Source organism: Struthio camelus, chromosome 5 (assembly GCF_040807025.1).
Source record: "Struthio camelus isolate bStrCam1 chromosome 5, bStrCam1.hap1, whole genome shotgun sequence".
NCBI classification, from domain to species: Eukaryota; Metazoa; Chordata; class Aves; order Struthioniformes; family Struthionidae; genus Struthio; species Struthio camelus.
Window position 1 is genome coordinate 57,405,933 of NC_090946.1, and position 27,535 is coordinate 57,433,467.

Genomic DNA, 27,535 nt, shown 5'->3' on the forward strand with positions numbered 1-27,535 from the left:
ATGACGGGCAAAGCGGGCGCGGCGCTGGCCCCCAGCCTGCCCGGCAAGCCCAAGCCCGACGGCGCGGCCGCCGCCGCCCCGCCGCCCCCGCCGCCGCCCCCCGCGGCGGGGGCCAAGCCCAGCTCCGGGCCCACCCCTCCCCGCTGCACCGGCTTCGGCATCCAGGAGATCCTGGGCTTGAACAAGGAGCCGCCGCCGCACCCTCGGGCCGCCCTGGACTCGCTGCCCGCCGGGCACCTGCTGGCGGCCCGCTCCGTGCTCAGCCCCGCCGGGGTGGGCGGCGTGGGCATGGGGCTGCTGGGCGCCGGCGGCATCCCCGGCTTCTACACCCAGCCCACCTTCCTGGAGGTGCTCTCCGACCCCCAGAGCGTCCACCTGCAGCCCCTGGCCCGGCCCCCCGGGCAGCTGGACAGCAGCCAGACGGCCAGCTCAGGTAGGCACGTCCCCGGCCCCGGGGGAGCCCCCAGCCGCCGGCGCCCCGGCGGAAGGCCCCCCTCCCGGCGGCGAGAAGGCGATTTCGTTTCGGCCCCGCGGAGAAGGGTGAGGGGGGAGAGATGGGCAACGGACCCCCGCGCCCGGGAGCTGCCACCGCGGTGGGAGCGCGGGACCAGGGGCGCCCGGACCGGGGCCGCCCGCAGCCCCGGCGGAGCGCCCCTCCCGCGGCCCCGGGGCCCTCCACTCGTTGCCGGGGAATTAGGGGCCGCCTGGCATCCCTTTCCTAGACGGCAGCAGCCGCCCGCAGCCCCCCGCTCCCAGCCCGCTTCGGCTCATCGCGGGGCGGGAGGCAACGGGGGCCGGCTCCGGTACCGGCGGGACCCCCGGCCTCCTCCCGGGAGCGGCTGGAGCCGCCGACCCGGCCCGACGCGGCTCGGCGCAGCCCCCGGCCCGGGCCGTGCCCGCCGCCCCCGCCGCAGCGCGGCCCGCCCGCAGCACGGCGCCCCGGCCGGGGCAGGTGCCGGGGCGGAGCGGGCCGGGACCGGGCCGGGGCTCGGGACCGGCGCCGGCCGCCGCGGGGGCACGGCGGCTCGCATCGAAATGCAGGTCCCGGCTCCGGCCCTCGGCTGCTCCTTCGGGGCAGAGGCGGCGCCGCCGGGCCCCTAGCACCCCACGGCGTGGGCACCCCCAGGGACGCGGGGCGGTCGCGGACAGGCACCAGCTCATCCCGGGGTATTTTTTTTCCTCGTGGCTCCATAAACCTCTTCCCCCCCCCGCTCGGGTATTTTTCTGGAGAAGTCCAGGATCCGCGGGCTGTGGCAGGAGGCAGCGGGTGCCTCGCCCCGGGCAGGGAGCTGCGGCTCCATCATTTTGGAATGGTTTTGTTGAAATCGCCGGGTTTTGCATTGGAGCGGCACGACAGCAAGAGCCCCAGCAAACGACTCCGGGGGAGACGGGGCAGAGCGAGAGCCCGGCCCGGGCCTGGAGCTCTCCCCACGGGGGCAGATCGCCCGGGGCCGGGAACGGGCCGCGCCGGGCTCGAGGGAGCGGCCGGCGGCGCGATCGCAACGAAACCCGCGCCCCGAGGCGAAGGAGGGAGCGGAGCCGCCGGGCCGGAGGCAGCCGCGGGCCCCCGGCGGCCCGGCCCGGCCCACGGGGCCCCCGGCGGGCAGGGATCCCCAGCCCACGGCCTCTGCCTTTCTCTCCGTAGATTCCGAGGATGTCTCCTCCAGCGACCGAAAAATGTCCAAATCATCCCTAAACCAGAGCAAGAAGCGAAAGAAGAGGCGGCACAGGTAAGCGAGGGGCCGCCGCCCCACCGGCGCCCGCCGCCCCCTTCGCCGGCACCGGCAGCGCCGAGCCCCGCCGGGCCCCGGTGTCCGCTGGCCGCGCCGCGCCGGGGCAGGCTGCCCGGGCACCCGGCGCCCCTGCGGCTTCCCCCCCGGGCTCTGTCCTTTTTCCTTCCTCTCCGGTCAAAATTAATCGGATTTGAGACGTGACTGTAAGTAGCAGGGGAACCGGCCGCAGGTGTTATTTTATTTTATTTTCCTGGCTGCCGATCCAGGTATCCCGAGCCTCGAAACCGAGCTGTTAGTGAGCATTTGGGTTGGACGCAGACTGCCGCTGTTCAGGGAGGGCAAAAATAATCAGCCTGTCCCAAACGGAAGCAGTTAAATAATCTCAAAACTGTCCCCTGCCTTGCATTATAGCAATCTGAATATCAGCTATCAGCAAGGGACAATTTCTACCAATGATTTCAATATTTTATTACTTATAAATAAATGTTTCAGCAATAGATTAAATAGTTAGGAAACAGATGCAGCCCGCAGAGAAGCGGAAGAACGCTGGCGGATTGCTTAAGGAAACGAAGATCCACTTTGGGAGATACTACGGGAATTGGGTTTCCTCTCGGGGAAAAAGTACTGTGCTGTACTGACTGTGTGACTTCTCCTCCCATTAAAATGGAGTGCAATTGCCTGTGCTTTATAAACAGAAATGAAAAATATCGTGCCGTGTTCTGGCATTGCTGTGGCCGGAGAGTCAGGACAAAGGAAGGCCAGACACTGTCCACCGTGGGTGATTTAGCAGTAATTAAATCAATCCTGCCACGATGCAGGAAGGATGGATTAAAAGATGCCCCAGTGAAAGCTTAGCGGGATGCAGGGTAGAAGGAGACCAACTATTCCAGGAGACATCCTGTTATTCATGCAACGGGAGGCTTGGTCTGGCGGGCTTGTCCCAGTCCGGGCGTCCCTCCCAAGGCAAGTGCTCTCGGTTGGGTGGCTCTGTAAATATGTAAGGGTAAATATGGACTCGGGTTTTTTTGTGGACTAGGCTGGGCTCAGGGCTGGGAGAGAACTCAGCAGGGATTGGTGTGAAGATCACAATTTGGATGGGAGAGAGGAAATGTCATTTAGATTTCTTTTAATTTTCAGTTTTAGGCAGCAAAAAACCTGTAACATTTAGCTGTAGTTTTGCTGTAGTTTTGTTTTCTGTAATAAATGATTGAAAGCTCTAGTTTTACCGAGGATGGGGATGAGAGGCCAATAGTCTGCAAATCTCTACAGGATGTTAACGCCAAAAGGGAGGGTATATTGTGTACTGCAAAAGGGACAGGGGCTACCCAGAGAGCGTACCTAAAAGGGGAAAACTTAAGTTGAACATCAGGAAAAACCCTCTCGTCAGTGAGCCTTGCTGGGCTTTGGAGCTCTTGCCAGAAGAAGGTGGGAGCGGATGCTTAAAATCTAAACTGGATGAAATTTGGAATAATCTTTCCTGTGATCCCAGAGAGAAAAATGCATGAGCTAATGGGCCTCTGCCATCCCTAGAGTTCAGATTTACCAGAGCTGAAGGAAACTGTTTGAAAAGAGAATGGTTTTAAGAGCGTATTTAAATAAGGATCTGATGGCAGGCAGGTGCCTTGCATTTGCGTGCTGCTTTTGTTTGTAACGTGATTGATCTGGTAGGATTCGTTAGATTTTGAATAGCAGAGGATATTTTTGAGACTTTCTGTTCACCCTAGCTGGAATTTAATGGCTTTTATGAAATCCTGATTTATTTCGGAAAGATGTATTTTTTTTCTTTCCTCCCCTCTTCTGGAAGCTACATGTTTCTTAGTTTGATAATATATTTATACATATAATCTGAACAAAGGCTGTATTTTATTTTTTTAATCATTGGACAGTTGTTGTCTTTTTTTTTAAATTGTGTTTTCATAACAAGGGGTTTGAGGGTGGCAGATTTAACACTCAGGGGAGTGGAAGTGGTCTGAGACCTCTCCTCCATCCCCTGGAGATGAGCTTTCATCCGTCTCGGCTTTCCAGCTGCTGATTTTTCAATCTGGCTGTCCCGAGCGGAGACCTGGCTGCGCAGCAGCGGGTTGGGCTGCTGCCTGTGCGGGGCGGGCCGGGAGGATTTCCAGAGGATAACGGGGTAATGTGAACTGGCAGAGAGCTGCTAATGGGATACTGGGGAGGGAGCAGCCCCTGTGAAGGCAGAGGCAGGGCACTTGCACAGGGCCTGGTTGTAGGGTCTACACTTGAATGAAACAACTGGTTGAAAAGGGTGGGGAGCAGAGCGGATAAAACCTGTGGAGGATTCAGTTGAGGAGCAGGGCTCCACGGGAGGCTTGCTTCGCTTGTGAAGTGACTGAGGACGGGAAAGGATCGACACTTCTCCAAAGGGGGTGCTGAGGGCAGGCTGTTTTATTTCAGCATGATGATCAAAGGGTTAAGAAACCTTTTGATTCAGGGGGAGGGGGGTGGTTCACCAGGCTGGGGCGGGAGGGTGAAGGCCGAAGGCTCTCTGGGTGGGAGGGGGGGCTCTCTGGGTGGGAGGTGGGGTGGGAACGGTCTCCACAAGGAAGTCCCTGAAAGGGAAGTGAATTGTGACTGCAAAGCACAGCCTTTTGGCATTTTCTGATTCTCCTTTCACCCCAGGACCTCACTTTTTGTGCACAGAAACACAGGTGTGTGTTGGGGGGAGCAGGGGGAGGCAATGTGTTACTAGGTTACCCAGGTTTCTTCTGCTTTTGTGTCTTTTTTCACTCTTTGTCCCCTTTGATTCTTCTTCTTATATTTTTTTGATCAAAGAGTTTTACTCCCCTCAGGACAATCTTCACATCCTACCAACTGGAAGAGCTGGAAAAGGCCTTCAATGAGGCCCACTATCCTGACGTGTATGCTAGAGAGATGTTGGCCATGAAAACAGAGTTGCCAGAAGACAGGATACAGGTAATCATATCTCTTGGACCCTCTTATCGTGCCCCTCTCAGTCATGTTTATCCCCTTCTGAAGGAAAGGTAGTAGCGTGGGAAGGATCACATCTCTCTGAGTAAATCTCTGCAGGCGTTCCGTAGTTTTAAATGCAGAAGTAGCCTGGTCAGCTGTTCTTTGCAGATTTGTATTTGGTGTTTGTATGTTGACGCGTGCTATATGTGACGTGTTGTAAGGGTGATTTGGTGTGTGTGTGTGCGCAGGGCTGCACTGTGTCTTTTCGTGGGAGAAAGTACTGTACTGACTGTGTGAACTTCTAGAGCAGCTGTCACAAGGTGTATAGGGTAACCTACATGTTATATCAGGGGTGAAACAGGAAAATGAATGCCTGAGGAAAACCTGGTGACAAAGGGAATCCTACATCATCAAAGGGGAATTTGTGTGCAAAGAACGGCTCTGCAGTGTCTCGAGGCCTTGGTGGTATAGTCAACGAGAGAGTCTCATGGAGACCAGGTCCAGAGGGAGGCTGGGGAGGGAAAGAGCTCATCTCCATTCCTTTGGGCAGAGGAGGATGCTTAGGGATGAATCAGCCAGCTAGGACGCTTGTGGGTAGAATGACTGCAGTGTGGGAATGATGCCTGAGTCCCAATAAGGTGTTTGCACTGTCTCTGTACATTCACTGCCTTTGCATCTTCAAATGGCAACTAACTTCCCTGAAAGTCTCTGGGGCTTTTTCTTTTCTTTGCTTTTCTTTTTTTTTTTTTAATTTTTAGCGTTTGGGTTTTTCATTGCATGCTACTCCCTTTGTGCCACTGTGAGGAGGCAGAATGAGGCTGTGTGAAATATAACCATTGCGTGGTGAATCCTTCAGTGATAAGGAATGGCCTGAGCATATCTGTGCCAGCACCAGCCTTTGGCATGCACAGCAAACAGTATGCAAGAAATCATTATAGCCTGGGAAGCTGGAGAAGACTCAAGGCTGCTACGAATAGTGGGGGAGGCAGGGTGAGCTTGGACAGAAAATGCGAAGCTCACAAGGGTGGACTGCAGCAGCTTCTGCTGCCTCCCTCCTCCCCGTGCCCTGCTCTCCCAGGGTTGCTGTACAAGGCACAGGAATGTAGTGACCAAGTCTTGAATCCATTTGTACTGATGCAGGTGATGTTTCTTTGCTGGCTGGGGTTAAACCAGCCTGTTCTGCACACTGGCATTGCCTGCCTCCATGGCTGGTGCAAAGCAGCTTCTGCAAGAGATGTTGGCCTGAGAGCTGAGTGGTTTTGGGAGGGTCTTGGCTCTCCGGGCTCCTTCTGTTTTCTCAGTCCCACCTCACCTGTGCCAAACACCCTCTGACCTTCAGAGGGTCAGAGGTTCCTTCGACCTGTTCTCTTTCTTTGCTAAAGAGATGGCCTTGGAGGCTGCTCCCTTGAAGGTTTGGGAAGGAGCGCAGAGGGCACTTAGCAAGATAATGCTGATGCTGGCATGGAGGCATCACCCTGGGCTGGGCTGGGGTGATTCTCCCAAACAAATTAGCAGCCCTTTTTCCCCTCAGTCCTGAGCATGTCCCCCTCACTCACCTAATTCTTATGCTCATTGAAGAGCACTGTGTTTATAAAAGCAAGTTGTGCTTCTTGTCTTGTGCTGGCAGACACCTGCCGACCTAACAGACTCGTAGATACCTTGTGTGCTGGTGGGGTTTCCAGCAGTCTCCAGAAATAATAAAGTGGCCCATTGCCTGAAATCCTAACTTGTGGCTCAGGATTTTGCTCTGAGCAGTGAACCCAAATGCTTTGCCTCTACAGAGAGTGAGTTGGATGGAAGGTCGCATCTCCATTTGTGACTCTGTAGGACACCAAGTCAAGGGAGGAGAGACCTGCTGGGAGTTTATATGATGCTAGGGTTAGAAGGAAGGTCTTTTGATTTCCCATAAAGGGCCTTTTCAGGGAAAAGATCTGTTTAGTGACATAGCAGATGCTGAACTGCAGAGTCACCTTTTCTCCTGTGGTAGGAGCTGAGGGCCCTCACCACCAGTAAGGCTGAGGGAGGCGTTGCGGTGGACATGGCAGCTCTGGGCACCACACATGCTGCTGGACCATCCTTCTAATGCTGAGTATTTTAATCTGTTTGATTCACAAGTGAAGTAGTGGCTGACTTATTTCAGCTCTCATTGAATTGCTCTCTGCATTTAATTCTGCAGCTGGCTAATGAACAGCTGCTAACCCTTCCTGTGCTGCAGAGTTTTTAAATCTAGGACTGGTCCTTACTGTGACCTCTCTGCCCAAGAGATCAGGTTAGTCTTGGACAGTTAAAGGACTGCAGGATGTTCTGAACATCAGGTGTGGCTAATGACACTAGTATTTCAGGATAAAGTGTTTGTGAGTGACATTGGGGAAATCAAGAGAAACAATAGTATTTTTGTGGCATCTGTTGTGTGAGATCATGAGCACCCTGCCAGGGTGAATGTCAGGGTCGTACAAAACAGTCCTGAACATCACTGCTGGTGGGGGAAGTGTTAGTTCCCATAGCCTTCTCCAAGGCGGTAGCACCTGATTGCCCCTTATCATATATTCTATCAAGTTTTCCTTCTCCATACGTCTTTTGGGTTGCAAGCCATGACAAGACGATTCCCAAGCTTAATCATGCTTCTTGATATTTCACCTCATGTTCCTTTTTAACTTAGCTCCCTCTGTATGAGTCTAAAATTTTTGCCTTGTTATGATGTTTACACTCTTTAAATAAATCTAGGCTGTTCACCTGTTTTCTTCTCCCAGCTGTCACTTTTGGCTTTCATCATTGCTTAAGCAAGCTGTAAAGATCATTTCTGAAATCATTCCTCATAAATCACACCCTAGTCTTTTAATCATGTGGTTGTTCTTCTGTGAAACCTATTCACTTTGCCAGTTTTCCTGGTAAAGAGGAACCAAAAGCCTTTTACTGCACACCACGTGTGTTTGCACCAGTTCAGCTGGCTTTCTGATTCCTTGCAGGAGCAGCCCCAAGTTAGCACCGGTCTATTTTGCTTTCATATTTGTTTCTTCTATTTATCTATTTATTCTTCTATTTAGTGATAGTTCAGTCACTTGAAGCTTTTTTTTTTTTAGACAAATCTGCTCCTCAGGCTTTTTCCTTCAGTGTTCCAGGTTTCAAACAACACTTTAGTACTAACTTTGGCTAGCAAGCATAATAACAGCCCTGCCAGATCAGACAGTGGTGAGTGGTGTGGGTGTTACAGAAGAGTATGAGACCAGGGCAAATACCTAGTGATACTTGCTGAATACTTTGACAGCTTCCAGGGATTTTAAACATGTGTAAATATCTTAACATCCTCTGGCAAGGAGTTCCACAGCAGAACTACATATGTGAAGCAAATCTCTATTTTGAATCTATTGGCATCATGTAAAGCCCCATACTACTCCTTTGGAAGAGACAGCTGGCAATTAATTCTTATTCACTTCATAATACTTATAATTTCCGGTCCTCTTACTTTTTCTTGCATATGTTTCTAACTGCTCAGGGGAGTTCTGTATTTTTGCATTTTCATTTTGTTTGCAGTTCCTGCCATCTTTCAATGTTATTCTCCCCCTCTTGTAGGTCATTAATGAAAGTATTTTCTAAGATTGTTCTGAACATCACATGCTGTGGGTTCCCACAGGATCCACACCTACCACTGATAACTACCCCTTATTTTCATTCATGGAATTATTTCTCAGGAGGTAGTAGTCAAAGAGAAAGCAAATCACCTGTGGAATTCAATATGAAAGTACAATTCAAAGAGTACAATTGAGAGAATGATATAGGAACTGCTTGCATATAAAACCTTCAGCAGAACACTACAAATAGCCATTAGAGGCCAAGAAAGTTACTCGTTTGAGAGAACGTTGAATGCAGGAAAAAATATTCAAATCCTTCATTTAACGAGAAGATGAATATGTATTTTTTTCAAGGCAGCATGCTTTCTTATTGTAATTATCCTGTATGTATCTAGCTCCTTTATTGAGCTGGCTGCTATTGGAAGGAACATGAGCATCCTCCCATTGGGCAACATGGGAAAAGAATTCAATTTTTCTAGTGAGACACTTTTCACAAGTCAGATCAGATGTCACTGTGACCATTTGGCAAGATACTTAAAAAAGACTACATTCATCAATGTGTTTAAAAGAATATTCAGAAGCGTTGAAGTGCTGCTGTTAGAATAAACCCAGACCATTCTGTAAAATCTAGATGGAGTGAGCAGCTTTTTATGGGGAAGCATATGCTTAATAGACAACTTGGAAGTATTCAGAATGACCGCATGCTGACGAGAATTCTGATACCTGATTTAAATCAATGTTTTTCTCATAATAGATTCTCTTAAATGTATTATGTGGATTTAAATAAGCCACTCTTATTGAACTTATTAATATGTGACATTTCTAAACTTTAAACCCCAATATCGAAATTACTGCAGTTCAGTAACAGTTTGATCTGGGATTACTGAAATGCTGGTATGTTTGACATTATGATATGTGTCTTACTAATTAAACAAATGAATTTCAGACAAGTATTTCCAAAAAATAAGACCCTAACTGCCACTGTGGGGACACTAGATTTAGCTCTTAAGGGAGATAATCAATTACAAAATGGAATAAAAGTGCTAAAATTTGGCCGTTGTTTTTGATAAATGATTACATGGTGCTTGCATGGATCACACAAGCAAAACGCCCTAAGGATGTGCTTGTGCCATGGGCTTCTAACACAGTTTGAGGAGTGAGGATCTTCTGTATAACCTGCATGCTTTGTCACATAGCAAAAGGTCTATTTTGGAAATTCAATTAAAGGCAAAAGAACAACTAAAACTGTAATTGAAAATGTATTGTTTTGGTTGCTATTAGATTAGCACATTTCAGCATCACCATGTACGGGGAATGGGGATGGAAGAATCAGGAGAGGTAGTTATTTGGAAAGAAGCTTTTAGACCAAGAGTAATTTCCCAGAAAAAGAGGCTTAGCTTGGTTCAGTTTTGCAAAAATGTTCTAGATTTAGAGGTTATTGTAGGTTGGAAAGACCTGAAGAACCTGAAGTTCTCTCGAGAGACTTGATGGAAAGTGTGAAGGAAAAATTGGCTTTATACAACTTTAGCAGCCCTTGCTTGCTCCCACTCCTAGCAGCTTTTCCTGCTTGCTGCAGAGCACTGCTGCAGGTGCTGCTGGAGCATCAGGATCTGATGCCTCCCTCCTGCCCTGCTCCAGGAGCAGTGCTGTGCCATGTGTCAGCCCATGGGCTTTGGACTAGTCTGGCTTTCACCCGTCTCTGGCTCCCGGCGGGCACTGGAACTGTATCGAAGTGTTGCATTGGGCACCAGCATCTCTTCTGCCCAGCTGTAGTATTTTAAGACAAAACTCTTGGATCTGTGACCCTGATAAAGAGGATCCTGGCTACTGGGGCTGGACACACTGATTAAAAAATAGATTATTTTTGCAAAGCAATGAATTTTTGGTCCTAATCCCACAGTGTAAGTGTTGAGCAGGGATGTCTGCTCCATGCATTCACTGGTCTTTCTTGAATCTGTCTGGAATGGCTGCCGAGGGATTTCTTAGTGCAGCAGAAAACAGTGTTGTTGATTTTTCTAAGGTTATGAGATTCAAACTTGTCACTGTAACTCTCAGTAGGTGAGGACCTGCTGCTCTTGCTAAATCTTAGGATGACTTTCTCTCCGAAGAGAGAAAGTAGCCAGAATGAGGCATGCTGCCTCTGGGTTCCTACCCGTATCTCTATACAGCAGATTCACGGCAGATTATGTAGCTGGAAGTAAATTACCAGGGTTATTAGGATGGCTGGAGGTAGATTACCAAGGTGATGGAAACGCTGAAAGGGTTGCTGCTGTGTGAGCCAGACATTTCAATACCCTCCCTCTTAAATATCAAGTAGCAAAGTCCCGCTAAAAATTAATCACGAAATAGGCTGGTTACTTTCTCTTCCAATAATTCCTGATCACTGGGGCAAGCCCTGACAGTGTGATACCAGATAAGTGTCATTAACTTCTCCTATGCTTTTAAAAAGCATAGAAAGTGTACAAGTGAGAGTAATAAAACTAATCAAACTTACTGGCTGGGTGAGGATATTACTATGAGTGTTTCTCATGGCGTATGGTGCTTCTCTGCCTCCCTGTCTTTAATTGGTATGTGAGGAGTTCATCCACTTTGCTGCCTCCTCAATAACATGCTTGTTTAGTTGATCTAAATTCAAATTCATTTTCATTTTTCAATTAAGAGTTGTTTAATTTGGCCCTTTCTGTAACGGAGCGTTTTCATTACACTTTATCTATGGCCCGTTTTTCAGTCCATGTGCTACAAGTTTGTTTCGGAGTTGATTACCATAGCAGCAATCAGAGGGGCTGGGTAATGGGAGAGCACAGGAGCCTGTGCGAGCTCTTCCCAAAGGGATTAACATCTGAGAAGTCTGACACTGCATGCATTTGGGCAGAGGAAAAATGAGGCAGTAGATGAGGGGAAAATGGATGGTCTGGAACATTTTTTCAGCTAACTATGAGATGGGAAGTTTTCTGCCTTCTGTGGACAAGGCAGGCAACCTGCCCAGCTTGTGGGATTTTCTCTGGTAGAGCTGGGGCTGCAGACTAAAGGCATTTATTTAAAAGGCATTTATTTGTGCAGAGGTGGAGCTATAGAGGTATGAATATTTTGCACACTCCGGTACTGCTTTATCCTTCTGTGTTCACTCACTGAGTTCCTTCAGCCACAGACCCAATTTTCTAAATGAGACAGAAGATCAAATAACAACAACTTTGTCTTCTATGCTGTTCCCTTACGGCTGTTCCGATGTAAGGGACTGTGGTTTTGGTCTGCTCCTCCACAATAGCAGGAGGGAAATGGGGCTTTGCAGAGACAAGTCCTTCCTTGTTTTGTCCATGGTTTGGAGAGACTGTCACTGAGGGTCAGATACCCACAAGTGCTGGGGCACTCAGCTCCGCATGAGTGGAACAGCAGCCAAGCAAAAAAAATATGCTGTAGCCTTTTGCTGTGAAGCGTCTTGGCAGGGACTTTCCCCGTCGCAGACAGGATGAGAATGAGGGATGGCTGTGGAGAGCTAATGGCAGCCTGTGACAATTCAGGTTCTCTTCTCCATATTTATCCCACTGTTTCCTTAACAATAGTAGTTTAAGGATAACACTTCCTGGAGCTAGCTTAGGCATTGTGGTTCCTTGATCATTTAAGCTCTTCTGGAAAGTCTGTCCTAAATCTCTGTGCTGGGAATACTTGCATTCACTCCTCCTGTCAATGAGGAACCTTCTTTTCTCTTTCCTCTGATACCTCTGCCGTTTTTTTCAACTAATTTTAAAAAAGTAATTGAGCAGCCCAGCAAGTTCAATAGTTAATCCCCTTCCAGCCCTCAGATGCTTGGCAGAGGGACCAGCTGATGGTTGTGTGTCAAGATTTTCCTTTAATGACCCTTTATTATAAAGTTTTCCTCTTTTCCTAACTTTGAATACAGATTTTTTTTAACAGTTCAATAACACAGGCACTTTGGAGACATGGTTAATTTACTCTCCCCTTTATTTCTTAATAGGTCTATTTTTCTCTATAGTGCTTGGCTTTTACGTTGATAGATCTCAACAAGCTCTTCTGATTCTTCTCTGGCAGCACAAACTTGCCCTGCCTTTTCACTGTCCTTTGTGGGTGTTCTGTGAGCCTGGTTTTGCACAGGCCTGTGCATGAATATAGAAATCATACCGCCATCGTCCTCATGCACCAAGCTTTTGAGAAGCCTTGATCTCATACAAATGGCCCTGATCTCCCCAGAGGTGAGGCTGGCAAGGGCCTCTGTGGAAGAGAAATTAGGAACTGAAATGAAGGATGAACTGTTTCTACCATATTCTACAGCAAAGCTGGCTTCCAGAGACCGCCTTGACTAGAGGCTGTGAGAAAACGTCAGGAGCTCCTCTGTCTACTTGGAGCAGCATTGGCCTGGAAGCAGCAGGAGCCATTTAGTCTGGAGACATGTAGTTTAGGGTCTGCTGGGAGTGAGAAGAGCAGTTTGCTTTCAGCTTCCCGTTTCAGTGGGTTTCTGTTAGGCTCCCAGCTGCATGAGCATAGGCAGAGCGGATACTTTGGCTGCTAGTTACTAGAGCTTTGAGCTGCAGCTTTCTCCCCACATGCATACCAAGGGAATGCCATTGAAGCAGGGCTTATACCTGGTCACGTTTCTGTGACTAATACAAGGGCCTATGGCAAACATTTTACACATTATTAAGCATAGCGAGGCGGGGAATATGTCCCCTCCACGCTCTAGAAATAACCTGCTGACTGACTCCTGCCCAGCTTTTGGAGCTGACCTGCTACAATTTGAACAAGCAGCAACACTTTGCCGAGATGGACTTAGCACGTACCTATGCTGCTCAGCCAGGCCAGCATCACTGGGCTGTCCCCCTATGCCCCTGGGAAGCTCGGGCTTATCTGCAGCTGCAGGGCTGGCAGGGAATGCCACTGGGGGCACTATCTTCTCATCAGTGCTACCATTGCTACCAGTGCTAAGGGCACTGCTTGGCTCACTCAGAGGGAGGCTTGGTTGGGAATACACATGTATGCAGTGTTTTTGATAGGGAAACAGGCCCTTGGAAGGACCAAGACAACCTGACTGTGTAGATGTATGGGATGATTATCTGTGCCAGTCACTGCTCTTAGCTGGATGTGTCAGTGATGTCTGTTCCAAGATAACTTGTTTTGTGTCCTGCAGGTGTTTCTGATATCTCTAGGTGCCTGTGTATGTTTGGCCTCACTGCCGTCCTTCTAACTGAGTGTCCTGCATGACTGTCATTTATTAGTTGAGTGGATCAACACATTGAGTTTATATTGTGGTGCTGAGTGAGAGCAAGGTTTTAGTGGCTAAGCGTGTGACTAAAAAGTCCTTGCCTGGGAGATTTTAGATGAGGTGGACAAAGCTGGTATATGGGCATATGTAGGAATGTTGTGGTGAGCTTGTGCTAGTGCAGCAAGCATGTGCAAACCTCCCTGGAGTGGCAGGCCTCTCCCTGCCCCTGCTGCAGTGGAAAGGAGACTGTTTTGCCAGCTTTGTGGATCACACAATTAGCTGAGCTGTACGCTAGCCAGAGCTGACAGTGCTGGCTCGAGCCTTAGGTGGCATGGCAGCACTGAGCGCACAGGGGATTCGAAGGCAGAAAGAGAGGCTCCTCGGCCTGTAGGAGGGGGCAGTGAGTCTTCTGCAGCTGTAAGGTGTCACATGAAAAATCCAGGAGTTATGGGTTACAAGGAGAAGGTTAAGGGTACACAGAGCTAAGGCACAAAGGTGAGGAAGAGGCAGAGCTAGTAGTAGACATGTGGTAGGGGCAGATAGAGCTCTGAAGGGTCTCCATAGTGCAGCCACAGTATTTACCTGTCCTGGCTGTTCTGGCCTGCTCTTGGGCCGTGGTGGTCCTCATCCTTCCCCAGAAGGCATTGCTAAGGTTGGGTGTTTAGAGGTCTCTTACTGCCTGAAAGAAGGAATTGCAAACACCATTCTTGCTATGTACTTTCCTAAAGGAGGTGACCAACAGTTCACAAGATGGTCAGGTGCAGTGGTGGCTATATGGTTTTTTAGTTGGTGATTTCAACACAGAAAAATTTCTGGTAGACTTGTACCTCTGTGTGCCAACGTGTACATACAGCGCAATGGAGGCTTAAGAGAACAATACCGTAGAAAATAAGAACAGTGTAAGTTTGTTCATCACCAAGATAAAAATGAACAAGATGCAATTGTTTAACTGTTACATGCTGGAAAACAGAAACATAGTCGTTACCTATAAAGGATTGAAGCCTTCTGCTATACACTCCTTTTGGTGCTCAATTCAAGTTACTGCATGGAAACTTATTACAACATGCTATGACTTATTACAACACTTAGCAAGTTTCCAAAGGTATTTTTTTTACCTATCCCCAACAGCTCTTAGGGCTGGGCTTGAGCCTCCTGTCAGGAAATGGTGGGCACCACATAGCGCTGCAGAGGCACTCTCTCCTGCTGATCCACAGACTTTGGCTCCTGCGGCAGAGCCAACGGAGAACGGCAGAGCACACCTTTGCCCCTTCCTCTGGGTGTGCTGATAAAAGAAGCATCAACATGCAGCTCCTTCTAGCATGCAAGGGGCGGTCTAAGGGAGCAGGTAATGCTCCACCGCTTCTGAGGAGGGGGGAAGTCTGACTTCCCAAGCTCTGACTTTGGTTCCCGTTGAAAGGTGTGATGGAAGGGAATGTGCCATTTCTCCTCTGACTGCCTTGCTTCCCCTTGCTCTAAAATGAAGGTAATAACATGAGGTGTACCCCTTGTGACCCCTCACTAGTTAATAGTCGCAGAGCGCACTGCATATGGCTATTTATAAAGACCTGTGCTAAGGTTTCCCCTGTGCCATAGGTGCTGCCCAGGAGTCTCAGAAAGGGAATATGAGGCAACATGTAATTACACAGATGGGGTTTCAGTTCAGGCAGTGGAGGCCAGGCTCACCCTCGGCATTGTGAGTACCCACAGGACAGGTGTTAGACAAATGTCTCCCTGGGTTTGTGGGGACTAGGACAAGGGGTGCACCCCTGACAGCTTTCCTGCATCTGTCGTAGATCCACCACCCTGCTATTTTTCCTATTTTTCTGCCAGCGTCTTAGGAAAAGAGCTATTTGAGTGTTTATCTGCCATGCCCAGACATCTGGCAGCCTGTATGGAGCAGTAGCTCCACCTAAGCTGCTGGTCAGCTGGAAATCTGAAGTGGCATCACCATCTGACAGTGAACCACTGAACTCACTATACCTACAATGAACATTGTGTGCACACTTGTTTCTCTCTGGGTAAGACAGGAGCTCTGCACCTGATGAAGTTCTCCACTTTTTGAAGGTTACGCAAGCTAGTGGGAGAAAATATGTTGCCACATGAGGTAGCAAGGCCAGGTGAAAACTCTGGACTTACCAAAGGGACATAGTTTAAGACCTGTTCCTTGGTCAAGAGGGATTATTGGCTCTTTCTCGCCTCCCCTTATTTGTCTTTGACTCACTTCTGTCACCCCTCAGCCCTTTGTTCAGGGTGAATCCCAGCATAGAGAGCAGCACTTGCAGAGTGCACGTCTCCTCGGGAAAGAGACATCAGATGTGCTCTAGTCTGTGTGGCATCCTTGCTGCCTCTCAGGAAACAGGGCCAGAAGCAGCCAAACACTGAGATCCAGCCCCTCTTTGTGAGCTGGTGGCTCCCTCCAGTGCCTCTTTTGCCCTTGCTTCCAGTTCACTCCAAAGGCCTATGCAGGCAGCAAATGCCGCAAGGGATTGATCAGGGTGCAAAGAGCAGGATTAGGGTCACGGTGGTGGGAAGAGGCACGGGGGTCTGTAGGTGATGTGAGATTTTTACAGCTTTGGCTGCATCGGTCAGATGCAGTAAAACATGCAGCCATATTCAGCCCATTTAGCGCTTTTAAGATCTAGATTCAGAGGCAGGCCTGGCCTGCAAGATGTGTGGCATGGGAATGCTGGGTGCTGTATTGAGCCTGTATTGAATGAGTACGCTGTAAGCCAGTTTAGCACAGAGGAGACCCAAGCTTGGATCAAGACATCATGTCTGTATTCAAGAGGGACGAGTACTGTCTCTGGGCTCATTTAAGCATGTCTGTTTGGATGTGTTAGCTGAGTGCCCGGAGCAGTGAGAGATTCACTCTAACTTGCTTTTTGAAGGGTAAAGCCAAAACAACTGCTGGTAGGACCAACTGCCTTGCCCTCTGAACAAGCATCACCTCTGCTTTTCTAGGACTGATCTTAAACAAGCCGTTTCCTTGTTCTCTTCTAAACTGCATCAGACCCCAAGGGATGTCTGTACTTCTTGAGTAAGGGTGCTAGCATCAGTGCAGGCAGTGTGCTGCGCTCACCCGGAGCCTCTGGCACAAGAGCATCAGCACAGAACCTGGGAGGGCAGTGCAGGCAAGAGTCCCCTGTGTGCTGGAGCAGCCCACCTCCTCCTTCCCTCTGGAGTCAGGCAAGGAAGAGAGATCAAAACAAATTTCACCTTGTCTACCCACCTATATCTTCAGAGATGGGATAGTAGTACGCATCACCCATGTAAAGAAAAATATTGGGGAATGCAAGGGCACATCTGCTGCCCTTGATACTACCACATCTAAATTTCTCTTTTGAACCATCATTGTCTCCAGGCTGTTTGTTGCCCTGATATCAACCTGGAAAGAATCTTAAAACACTGCTAGGAAGAAAGCCAACGTATATTTTCTCCTGGAGCAATCTTGGTCAGTAATTCAGAGGAGGAGCAGGCCAGTAGCTGGTCAGACCATGAATATCAAATGCCAGTCTTGAAAAAAAGAGAAGACTGGGATAGCATTAGAGTTACTGATGAATACCCTACTTGCCCACCCTAAGGTATGTGGCTGTAGGTCGGAGACAACCACACCTCTTACAAGGAAGGGCTCTTGCCGTGCTGTGTACAGGAATTGCTCTTTCTAATGTGAGTTCAGGAAGCTCTTTACTGGCTTTTCAGCAGGCAGCAGTGATGACAAGTCCTGTGATCAGCCATGCAGGCCATGTACAACCTTTACTGCTCTCATTTAACTTCATATCAGTTTTACACCAGCCATAGAAAGTGATGTCATCATAAACACTGCCAATAATTTTGACATTATATTTGAAAAGACAGCAATAAACTGTTTCTAGGTTTACATAAGTAGTGCAGCCTCCGCCAGCAGCCTGGGGACAGGAAGTTTTCGAGCCAGGCCAGACAGTTCCCTTCTGGGCACTTCAGGGTGGCCTGACACCTGGCTAGAAGGCCTGGGGTGATCATTACAGGGAAGGGATTCGGGGAAGCCCCAGGGCACCCCAATCAGACCTTACGCTGTTGTGGCAATTCAGGGGCCCATGAGCGTGGATGGTGAGATGCGCAGAGGAAGATAACAGTCTGTTCTTTGCAGTGCTTGTGTCCTTAAATTGGACCCAGCCAGGGCTGCTGGCCCTGTCTGATACGAGGGTGAGAGCATTGCTGTCCTTTCAGCTGAGGTTTTCATTTTGATTATTCTCATGGTAGGGACTTGACATGGAAAGGAAGGAGGTAGAAAGGGATATGTATAGTCATCAGGAAGAACTGAGTGCTGAGATGGCAATGGGACCCCTGGATGTGGAGGTGAAAAGGGGGAGCTCTGAGCTGGTACACGGCTGGACTCGGCAATGGGATCTGAATGGGGAAGTGATAGGTATATGGCTGGAGATGGCACAGGTGTGAAGAGCTTGCACTGAGGAACACTGAGCTTCTCTAGGCTACCGAGATGGCATACAGTGTGGTGACAGGATTCGTCCAGGGCGGGCTGGTGGGGAGAGGAACATTAGAAAGTACAAAGTGCTGGTGAGGATGTCTGCATGTTTTCCATGGCAATAAATACCAGGGAGGAAAGAGATATTGTGGATAAATATAAGAAGTTCAGCATCTGCACAGTTCAGCCTGAGGTGGCTGGATGCCTCAGGGAAGAACGAGGTGCTGGATGGAAAAGAGTATGTTGGATCAGAGACCAGCCAGCACCATGACATCGTGTGGGACTGTGACAGCAGTTTATCAGCTGAAGCAGTGTCACAGGGGAAGCCTAGAAAGCTTCCAGGCTCCCCGCTGGGAAGGGCAGTGATTCTCTGCCCTTTCCTCACTTAAGAGCTCAGTATCAGAAAGGGCTTCCTTTGCAGGACTTGTACAGAGCAATACCTTGGCTCCCCTGAGAAAGCAGCCTAAGGTTTGAGCCACACGGATTATCAGAGGGTAAAGAGGCCTGGAGGAAAATGGCTGTTAGCCCACGTGCAGGGGAGATTGTCCCCGCATCAGTGCTGGGGGAACTCTTGGGATTTTGTCCCTTTCCTTAGTTTTGGCCCTGTGTACCTGCTCCCTGTGATGTGTTTGGGCAGCATGCATGCTGGCTTGCCGGTGTGCGTATCTGTGTGTGTGTGTGTGTGTGTGCGCGCGTGTGTGCACGCGTGTTTGTGTGTGTGTATGTGCATTTGCTTGTGGCCATCTAGTGGACATTTTAGTGTGCACCGGCTTGGTCTAGGACCATCCCTGTGCTCCATAAAGAACTGCTCATTAATTGAAAGACCTCAGTTGAAATACTATGTCAAAGGTGGTATGTGAGATTTGGTGAAGCAAAAATTCACCATTATCAAGCCTGGAATTTTTCTCTAATGGATGGGGAATGTTTGGCTGTGCGGTACAAAACTTTAATTAGAAAGACAAAAAATGGCCACTACCAGCTCTCCTGTCTGTGTTCCCCAGCTTGGAAAGTAGGGGCCAAGGAAATCAATGTAACCAAGGGAAATGTTCGGTTTTGCCTGTGCATATAAACAGTACACAGTAACAACCTAAAAACCTTAAAGTATCCCTTTGCTAATTCAGATTCCTAGCTCAGAGCTGTCATCAGGGATATTTCTCACTTTAGCAGACCATGTTTCAGGAGCTGATTAGGTAAACAAACTAATTAATATGATGAATGAAGATAACAAGGGCACACTGGGTCCCACATCCCTTTGCAAAGTGAGAGATTCCTCCTAATATAATTTGCTCTTCTGCACCATCAATAATAATAAGTGGTGTCAGCTAGGGAGTGTGTGATGTTCAGCTCTGAACAAATGATAGGGATTTAGCTGATGGTTAGTTACCCTTTGAGCAAGGTGTTATGTGACCACCCTGTATTTGCCTGTTTCATGCTGAACGCGGGTTTTACAAAGCAATGGGTCTTGGTTTTGCAGCTTTGATATGCCTAGAGGACCAAAACCAGTGAATATGAAAGAGACTGTAGGTACCTGCAGGGTGCAGAGGCTTACCCAAACCTGCAGCACGCACTGTGAAGTGAGCTTTGTCTTATTCTACTGATGGTGAATTGGGGGTGTTGAGCAGCCCTGTTAATGCATGCTGTGGCTGCTGCCACCAGCTCAGCTGGGGACAGTCATGGCCCCAGATCCAGCTCTTCGTGTGCCCATGGTAGCACTTGCAGTGCCTCAGGAGCAGCCCAGAAGAGGAGCTTTGGGCTACTAAAGAGCAGGAGCGCACACATGGGCAGAATCTGGACACCAGTGTGTCCTGCTGCAAAGAAAATGCCAAATTTGTGACAGTGTCACAGAAAAGGGCTTTGAGCACATGGAAACAACTGTACCGCTGATAGAGATCAGCAGAGATGTGTTTCATGAGCGTTAAGCATTGAAAATACCATGCTACCTCACAGAAATATATCCCTTTCCTGCCTAGTTAAGGAAAGCCAGGAAGTAGGGCCAGATCTCTTTTTAAGGAGGTAGGACTTGCTGAGGCCAGTCAAGCTCCTTCAAGTGTGGAGTGGCCAAACCTTCACTACCAAACATCTCACCTGATATGCAAGATTTCAGTTACTACTGCCCTCTTCCCTCTTTCCTGCTCTTGGGAAAGAGTAAGAAGAAGGTGGTTTTAGCCAATATGGGATGGCTGATTTTCTCCAATGTGTGGGTTACCAGCAGATGGGATCAGCAACACGTATTGCTGCTACCCAGAGACAGCTCAGAAAAAAAGAAGAAAGAGAAGAGAGTTTAACACGTGGCTGAGCTGAGCAGAGAAAGAAGCTAAAACTGACCGCAAATTGGGTGAAGAAGGTAAACCCCTGGAAATCTCCATTTGTGACTGTCTACTCATAGCTGAGCCCGTGGCTGAGCTGCCCTGCGCTCAGGCAAGCACGGCTCCCTGGTATCTGCCATTTCTCTCCATTTGGGCCCACCTGGGCTGTGCACATGAGACACTTCATCAAGTGACAGATAAGAACACAGCCTAGGAGTGGCAGTCTGAGCATAATAAGCCATGGAGCAAGGAAAAGTAATTGTTATGCAGCAACCAGCCCATGGACAGCGAGATGTCAGGGAGGCCAGTGTGGCCCCCCCAGCAAGAAGGGCAGCCTGAAGGTAACAGGGTCCCTTTCATTTAGGAAGCTATAACAGGCACAGATGACACAGTAGCACCACACAGTATGGCAGGGTTTGGTCTGTGCAGTGGAGCTCTGACCAGTGTCCACCCAGGCTCTCTTGAATGCTCTGGGCCTCGGAGGAGCGGGTCTACAAGCAAGTGCTGAGTAGGTTGCTCTGCTCTTCAAGCTGCTCCGTTAGCTTCCTCCTCAGCCTGCCAGCATCTTGTCTTTCCTACCATGCCCTGCTCAGCTCTACCCACTGCTACCTCTGCCCAGCCTATTGCTTTAGGCTCATCCCTACCCTACTAAATCCTTCATCTCTTTGCACGTTCTTTCTTAATTCTTCAAGTATTTTGTACTCCCTCTTTCTTCCCTAAGTCACAGAAATGCCTCTCCTTCTCATTCAGATCCTTGCTTGAAACTAAAGTCTTCTGAGTGGCTGGTTCTTGGATTTCCTGGTTGCCAGAAAAGAGCCAAAGGATAACAGGACAAATTTGTCCTCTTTACTCTGTTGTCCAGTTTTTCAGGACAGGTTTCTTGGAACAAACGCCACATCTTTCACAGAGGGTGCTCATAAGACAATAAAAAGATGTAAATGATCTTAAGATGTAGCACGTTTTTCCAAAAGACACCTCTGCCCATCAGATTGTGATAGCTTTGCAAAAACATCAGACACGCCTCAGTAAGCACAGTCTGAAACTGATAATGGCTTGCAGCCACTGCTTGTGAAGTGTGGAAGTGCAAATGCACAGTCTTTTCACTGTACGCTGGGCTGTCCAATGGAGAACCAGATGAAAGCAAAACCTATATGGTAAGAAGCAAGGTGTGTGGTACATATTCATATAAATAAGCATTTTACAAGTTGAGCTGACCTGTATGATGAGAACAGAGAAGAACAAACATGGACAAACATAAACATTGCTTGAAGCAGCCCAAATGTTACAGAGCGAGAGAAGCTGTAGAACAAACATCTCAAAGCAAAGACTATAGCAGCCGAAGAAGATACAATACCAAAACTGCAAGCAAATGGAAGTGTAAGGGTGAAATCACCTCCAGTCGAGGAAAGAAAAGTGAGGTGCCAATAATAAATATCTTCATTTTCAGAAGTTGTGGCTGACATAGTAACACAGCTGAAAATACCTCAGAATTGCTAAAACTGTTGCAGGGTTCAGCTCAGAATCAAGGCAGCATGGTAACATGTCAAGAAATCTTTCCCAAGACTGAAGAAAGCAGTAAAAGCTTCTCCCAGAAGAAAGCCCCACTGATGGAGCTGTTTGAATGAGGGCAAAATCCCGAGAACGGGTCATGAGGAATAATTCTGCTGATCTGAAACAGTGCAGGGGCAGAAAGTGCCATCCTGGAGCTCTTCCAACCATGCTGTTTGGGACAGAGGTTGTGGCAGAGCTGCATCAAGCTCTGAGCCCATGGATGCTCAGGTTTCAGCAGCACTGGTTTCACTGGACTTCATGCCTGAAATTAAGATAGGGCTCCTGGTGTCAAAACAAGGCAGTCAACCCTGCTCATTTCCATTTTTCTAGAAAATCTGGCATTTCAGTATTTCCTTTTTCCAAATCAAAACCAACAGGAAATTCACATCAAATCACAAAAAGTTATTTGGGAAACTTCAAAATGATCTTACTAAGGTGTTGATGTCATTTTGATTTTCCCATTTGGTTTTATAGCATAGATTTTACACATGTTACATGGACAAGATTAAAATAAATCATTCAGAAGTAAGCCACAGATCATTTTCATTGTATTTTTACGTGCCAGGTGCAGTTTTTGTGTGTGGCTGAACTGGCATTTTTGACAGAAAATTTTCCACTGGCTCTAGTCAAAATTGGGCTGCCAAGGGGCAAAGCTTGTGCTGTTTTCTGCATTTGCTTGATGGTGCTGTGGGGATGGGTAAGCTTGATGGCAGCATGTCTAGTTGCAGTGCTGGGAGGCCTTGCGGACACTGCAGGTGCAGCTTGGGGAGAGGCCAGGGCAGTGGCAGGGCCAGGGCGAGCATGTATCCAGACCTGGCTACGCAGAAGGGGAAGGGGAGACCTGGCCCCTCAGGGTGGGCAGAGAGGGCAGGAGAAGGGAGCAGGAGGCACCGAGGAAGATGCTTGAGACATGGAGGCAGGAGGAAGGGTAAAGGGCGGGGTGATGAAAACAACAGTGAGGAGGCATCTGGGTAAAAGAGGGTTGTGAAGCATTTGAAAAGTTACCTGTTTGGTACCTGCAGGGAAAACCTGTGCCTGGCCGAGATCCCAGGTGTGGTGATAAATGCAGTTGTGCAGAGCCGAGCTATGCAAGCCACTCTGAATGCATGGAGAGGTGTCATTTCAGCCCCAAATCAAGGAAGATCTGCAGATACTGTCCCTTGGATTTTGCAGGAATTTCTTCTCCCTGAGGCAAAGGGAAGTGGAGGAGAGCTCTGCAGTGAGGGAAGTAACTGTACTGTTTTTTTCCAGGGCAAAATAGCAAAGACACTTTACCTGGGCCTGGTGTGTCAAGCTGCCTTCTTGTAGCACAAAGGTCAGGGGTTTGCCACCACTGGGTGGTGGGTTAGAAGGGACGAAAAAGGTTTATGCTGCAGCTGGAGAGGGAAAGATCCCAGTCCCCTCTGGCTTGGCTTTGCTCATGCCAAGGTGGGAGGAGTTCATGCCTTGAGTGAGGGACCCTGACAGCGTGGTACTGACAGGACAACCGGCAGCGCCACACATCGTGGCACTGACAGGATGACCAGCAAACCCACACATAGTGTGGGGCATGCTTCGTACTCTGTCTGGTTCGTGACGTGGTCAGAGAGGGGGGCTGAGCTCTCCTGAGGGTCCTCGCTCCGGTGTTTGTGGATTCACAGCCAACTGTGGCCCAAGAGCAACCTACCCGCAGAACGAGAGCGTAAATCAGGTTGTTTTTCAACATTCAGAGGAGATGGAGATGCTGGTGTGACATGTTTCACAAAGCAGCCTGGCTGTAAAATCCCCTCTGAAATGCGCAGTGTCTTCTGCTGGGAGAAGCTGGGATCACAGCAGCTGAGACCTGGGAAAGGCCAAAGCTGGCAGCCTATTACTGGCCACCAGCAAACTACCTACCTGCCTGCCCTGCCCTCTGCCTGCCCCCCCACCCGGTGCCAACAGGGGCCTCCTGCCGCAGAGGCTGCAATTAGAGTAACTTGGGTCTCCCCTAGGTAATGCCCCAGTCTTTTCCCACCCCGCTGGCTAGGAAGGGCTGGATTTATTCTCCCACAATTGGCTGCGTGCACACACTGTCCTTCCCAGCCTGCTATAGGAAAAGGCTAGGGAAGCAAATTCGTCCCCTTAAGGCATCGGGTGCTGTGCAGTTCCCGCAGAGGAGGCGAGCTCACCTCCCACTGTAAAGCCAGCCGCGGCTGGGAGCAGGACCTCGCTCCATGCCGAGGTGTCGCTCTCGTTTGTGGTCCCCTTGGCAGAGCTGGGGACCCCAGGCAGCCCCAACCCTTCAGCGCTCCCCACTGCAGCCCAGGCCCCACCATGGCTGTGGGCAGTAGAGGCAACAGAGGGTTAAGCTGTCAGCTCTGTAATGTTAAACAGGTGTCAAAGGCACCTCCATATATCTGCAGATTGAAATCAAATTCTTTGCAGTATAAAAAGATAAATTACCCAGGCGATTCCCGCCTCATCCCACTCATCAGGCCAGCGCCAGACGGCAAGCAATTTTTTTTTTTAATGTGCTAACGACCTAATCAAGCAATCAAGTCGGAGAAGATTGCGGAGTGACCCCGAGCATCCATCTGCCAGTGAGACCCCGCCATTCATTTCCATTCTGCTGTGTACTTTCCGGGAAAGGGAGGGGGAAAAAATAGAAAAAAAAACCTAAACAAATTAACACCCAATTTTCTGTGAGTCTAATTAGTTAAATGAGGAGGTGTTTGGGGTGTCCGCAGGGAGGGAGGGGCTGGCGCTCGGAAAGGGGACTGGTAACTCCACGGCATTAATTAGCGCAGGTCAATGGCGTGGTTCCCTGGGGACCAGCTGCTTTAATTTCCCGTGATATTTCAGTGCCTGAGGCCCATCGATTCAAACTGAAATTAACTTATTTTTCAATCAGGCCTGGGCTGCCCCTGGGGCTGACTCTTCCTTTGCCTCCTTCTGAATAGACCTCGAGCAATTTTTCATCTAAAGCTGATGCCTCTGCTCTGCGGGAAGGGAGGGAATAAGGGGAGGGAGGAGGGGGAGTGAGACAAGAGGAATGGAAATCAGAGAGCGAACACTAATAGATTTCTGCACGCACCCCCCCCCAACGCCGCCTGCGTCTCTGCTTGCTGCCCCCCAGGTCACAGCTCAGAGATTATTCTGCCAATTTTCTGAGAAGATGAGGGGCTTTTCAAACTGGGAATTCAGGGCGAACCGCACAGATCAGCTCCCCCTTCTCCCGCCTTTCCCCTCTCCAGAGCATCCGCCCCCGGCCCAGCCCTCCCTGCAGGCACCGCTGCGCACAGCCCCGCACCGCAGCTCAGACACCCAGTAAATAATGAAAGAAAATCCCAGGCACGAGAGCCAAAAGCCACTAGGAAGAGAAACTGCAATGGGAAATTAATTACATCCTGCAGAGAGGGATGGGACCTGCTCTCACGCTTGGCCCTTGTCGCTCCTGCAAGGGAGAGGGGGGAGAAATGCACGGTGGCTGCTGCATGGCGGGGAGAAGGCCCCCGCCGCTCTGGGGAGGAACGTACACGCGTCTGCCATCATCCCCCTGCACAAGCACACGTGCACGGTGCCCAGGCTGCCCCGGGATGGGAACAACACACCTCCTGCCCCCGTAACCCACAGTGCCTGTTGTCGTCCGTCCCAGGTCTGGTTCCAGAACCGTCGGGCCAAGTGGCGAAAGAGGGAGAAGTGCTGGGGCAGGAGCAGCGTGATGGCAGAGTACGGCCTCTACGGTGCCATGGTGCGCCACTCCATCCCGCTGCCTGAGTCCATCCTCAAGTCTGCCAAGGATGGCATCATGGAGTCTTGCGCCCCTTGGCTCCTGGGTAAGAGAGCAGCTGCTTTCATGGGGGCATTGAGGGGGTTGACACAATGGGGGGGAATTACAGAGTAGAAGCTTGAGTCATGCTGAAAACACTGAATGTGGGGAGGAAATCACCTGCACTCCCTTCCACTGCCTCAGCCCCGAAGAAGGACATGGCCTCTGGGCAGTAGAGTCTGACCACTAGTCCCAGATGCCTGCCAGTCCTTGGATCTTGACTTGCTAGGACTGGATAAGCTACTGGGACAAGCAGGGGATTATACACCCCAGGTCCCCCCACCAAGGCTCTGGCTGGGGCAGCAATTAACCCCCAGGCTTGGCCTTCAGCTCCCACGGTGCGAGTTTCCCCGGGTGCAGCCCTGGAGCAGGCTCCTTCTCTTGCTCAAGGCAAGAGGTTGCCCAGGTCTGACTTCCCCCGAGGGGCTCAGGTGATGCTGCGTGGGGTGTGAGGACCCAGTATCTTTGCACTTGTCCCAGGGCTGCATTCCCTTTTTTCTGGAGCAATACACTGCTCTCTCCTGCTGTCCTCAGCAGCTGAGGGTACTACATTTCTGTCTGGTTTTCTTGGTTTCTTGTGGAGTAGGGATGGTGTAGGCATGGAAGTAGCGGATACTCTATTGCACTCCTGCTCTTTGCTTCCTGCTTTCTGATCTTTCAGGCTGATTCTGCCCCAAAACTAATTCCTAACACCTTAAAAATGAGCTGTCCTGTCCTTCTGTCTGGATGAAACAGAGAGCTAGAGGGGTGGGTTGTGTGAGGAAGGAAGAGATATGGGAATAGCAATGGGAGATCTCTCCTGGTCCCCTAGTGAGTCCCCCAGTTCCCTGCCCTCTGTGTGGCTCAAGCACCTGCACTGTTGTGCAAGATCCTCATTCTCTTTCACCTCGGTCCTGTAGTTGGGTACGTTCCCATCCAACAGGTCCCAGAGGCTCCCCAGTGTGACCCGTCACTGCTGTGTGCCACTGCGACACCCCTGTGCTGGTGATACCCCTGCCGATTTGTGGCGTCAGACTGGGGTGTGTTCCTCCACTCCCAGCTCTGGTCCTGTCAAGTGGAGATACATCTCCTCCTGTTTCTGGCTGATTCCCAGTAGGTTGCTGAGGCAGGTTCATCCCTCCATTTTGGGATTGCCGTGGCTGAGAGCAGGGTCCCCAGTCAACCCTGTCTGCCTCCAGAATGGGGCAGCACATGCTCCCACGCAGAGCTGCCCCATGTGTGCGGTGCTGCTGACCCGCAGGCTGGGCTGTACCCAGGAGAGAGCCGGCCTGGGCTGCCCTCACACAGGGCTCAGAGCGACAGGCTCTCTGTGACTGCTGTTTGAAGCAAGGGTTTCTGCTTTTCCTTAATTCTGGCCTCTCTTTATCTTTGCTGTTTTCAGTTCAAGATGGCTTTCCCATGCCCAGGCGCTTTTCTAAACCCGAATACCAACAATTCTTTTTAGGGATGCACAAAAAATCTCTGGAGGCAGCGGCTGAGGCAGGAAGGAAGACGGAGGTGGAACGCCAGGCCCTGCCCAAGCTCGACAAGAGCGACAAGGAAGAGAGGGGCCCAGATCCCAAAACCACCATTTCCCAGGAGGAACTGAGAGAAAACAGCATTGCTGCCCTCAGGGCCAAAGCTCAGGAGCACAGCACCAAAGTCCTGGGGACCATCGCGGGGGACACCCCAGCCCTGGGCAGGAAGCCAGAGAAAGGGGAGGAGGCTGCGGCAGAGGACGAGAGACAGACGGAGAAATCAAACTCATCACAGAAGGAGGAGAAGCTGATCTAGGGGGGGAAGAGATGATGGAAACCAGCCCCAAAAGACACTGTCTCCTCTGGAGGCCACAGCCTCCCCTCAGACTGCCAGGGCCCTCCTGGGGAGCGAGGCCACCACGGTCTCTGCAGTTTGGGAAGCCACGGGCTGAGGCCCGGCGCTGCCTGGCACGGGTGTCCAGAGCCCGTTCCCCTCAGGCGTAACCTGCCCTCGCTCCCTTGCC

At 50.0% G+C, this 27,535-nt stretch overlaps 1 protein-coding gene across 1 annotated transcript; it reads left to right on the forward strand.

The window, feature by feature from the left end:
- VSX2 (visual system homeobox 2) lies at positions 1-27,327 on the forward strand. The gene is made up of 5 exons (XM_068944071.1): positions 1-433; positions 1,646-1,730; positions 4,544-4,667; positions 25,381-25,561; positions 26,999-27,327. The coding sequence occupies exons 1-5, from the start codon at positions 1-3 to the stop codon at positions 27,325-27,327; spliced, it is 1,152 nt and encodes a 383-aa protein (XP_068800172.1).
- Positions 27,328-27,535: the final 208 nt, after the last annotated feature.

Bases quoted from the DNA above. Each gene is read 5' to 3' on its own strand.
- VSX2 (XM_068944071.1), top strand. From the start codon at position 1: ATGACGGGCAAAGCGGGCGCGGCGCTGGCCCCCAGCCTGCCCGGCAAG. The intron at 434-1,645 runs GTAGGCACGTCC...TTCTCTCCGTAG, and splicing joins CAGCCAGACGGCCAGCTCAG to ATTCCGAGGATGTCTCCTCC. The intron at 1,731-4,543 runs GTAAGCGAGGGG...TACTCCCCTCAG, and splicing joins CGAAAGAAGAGGCGGCACAG to GACAATCTTCACATCCTACC.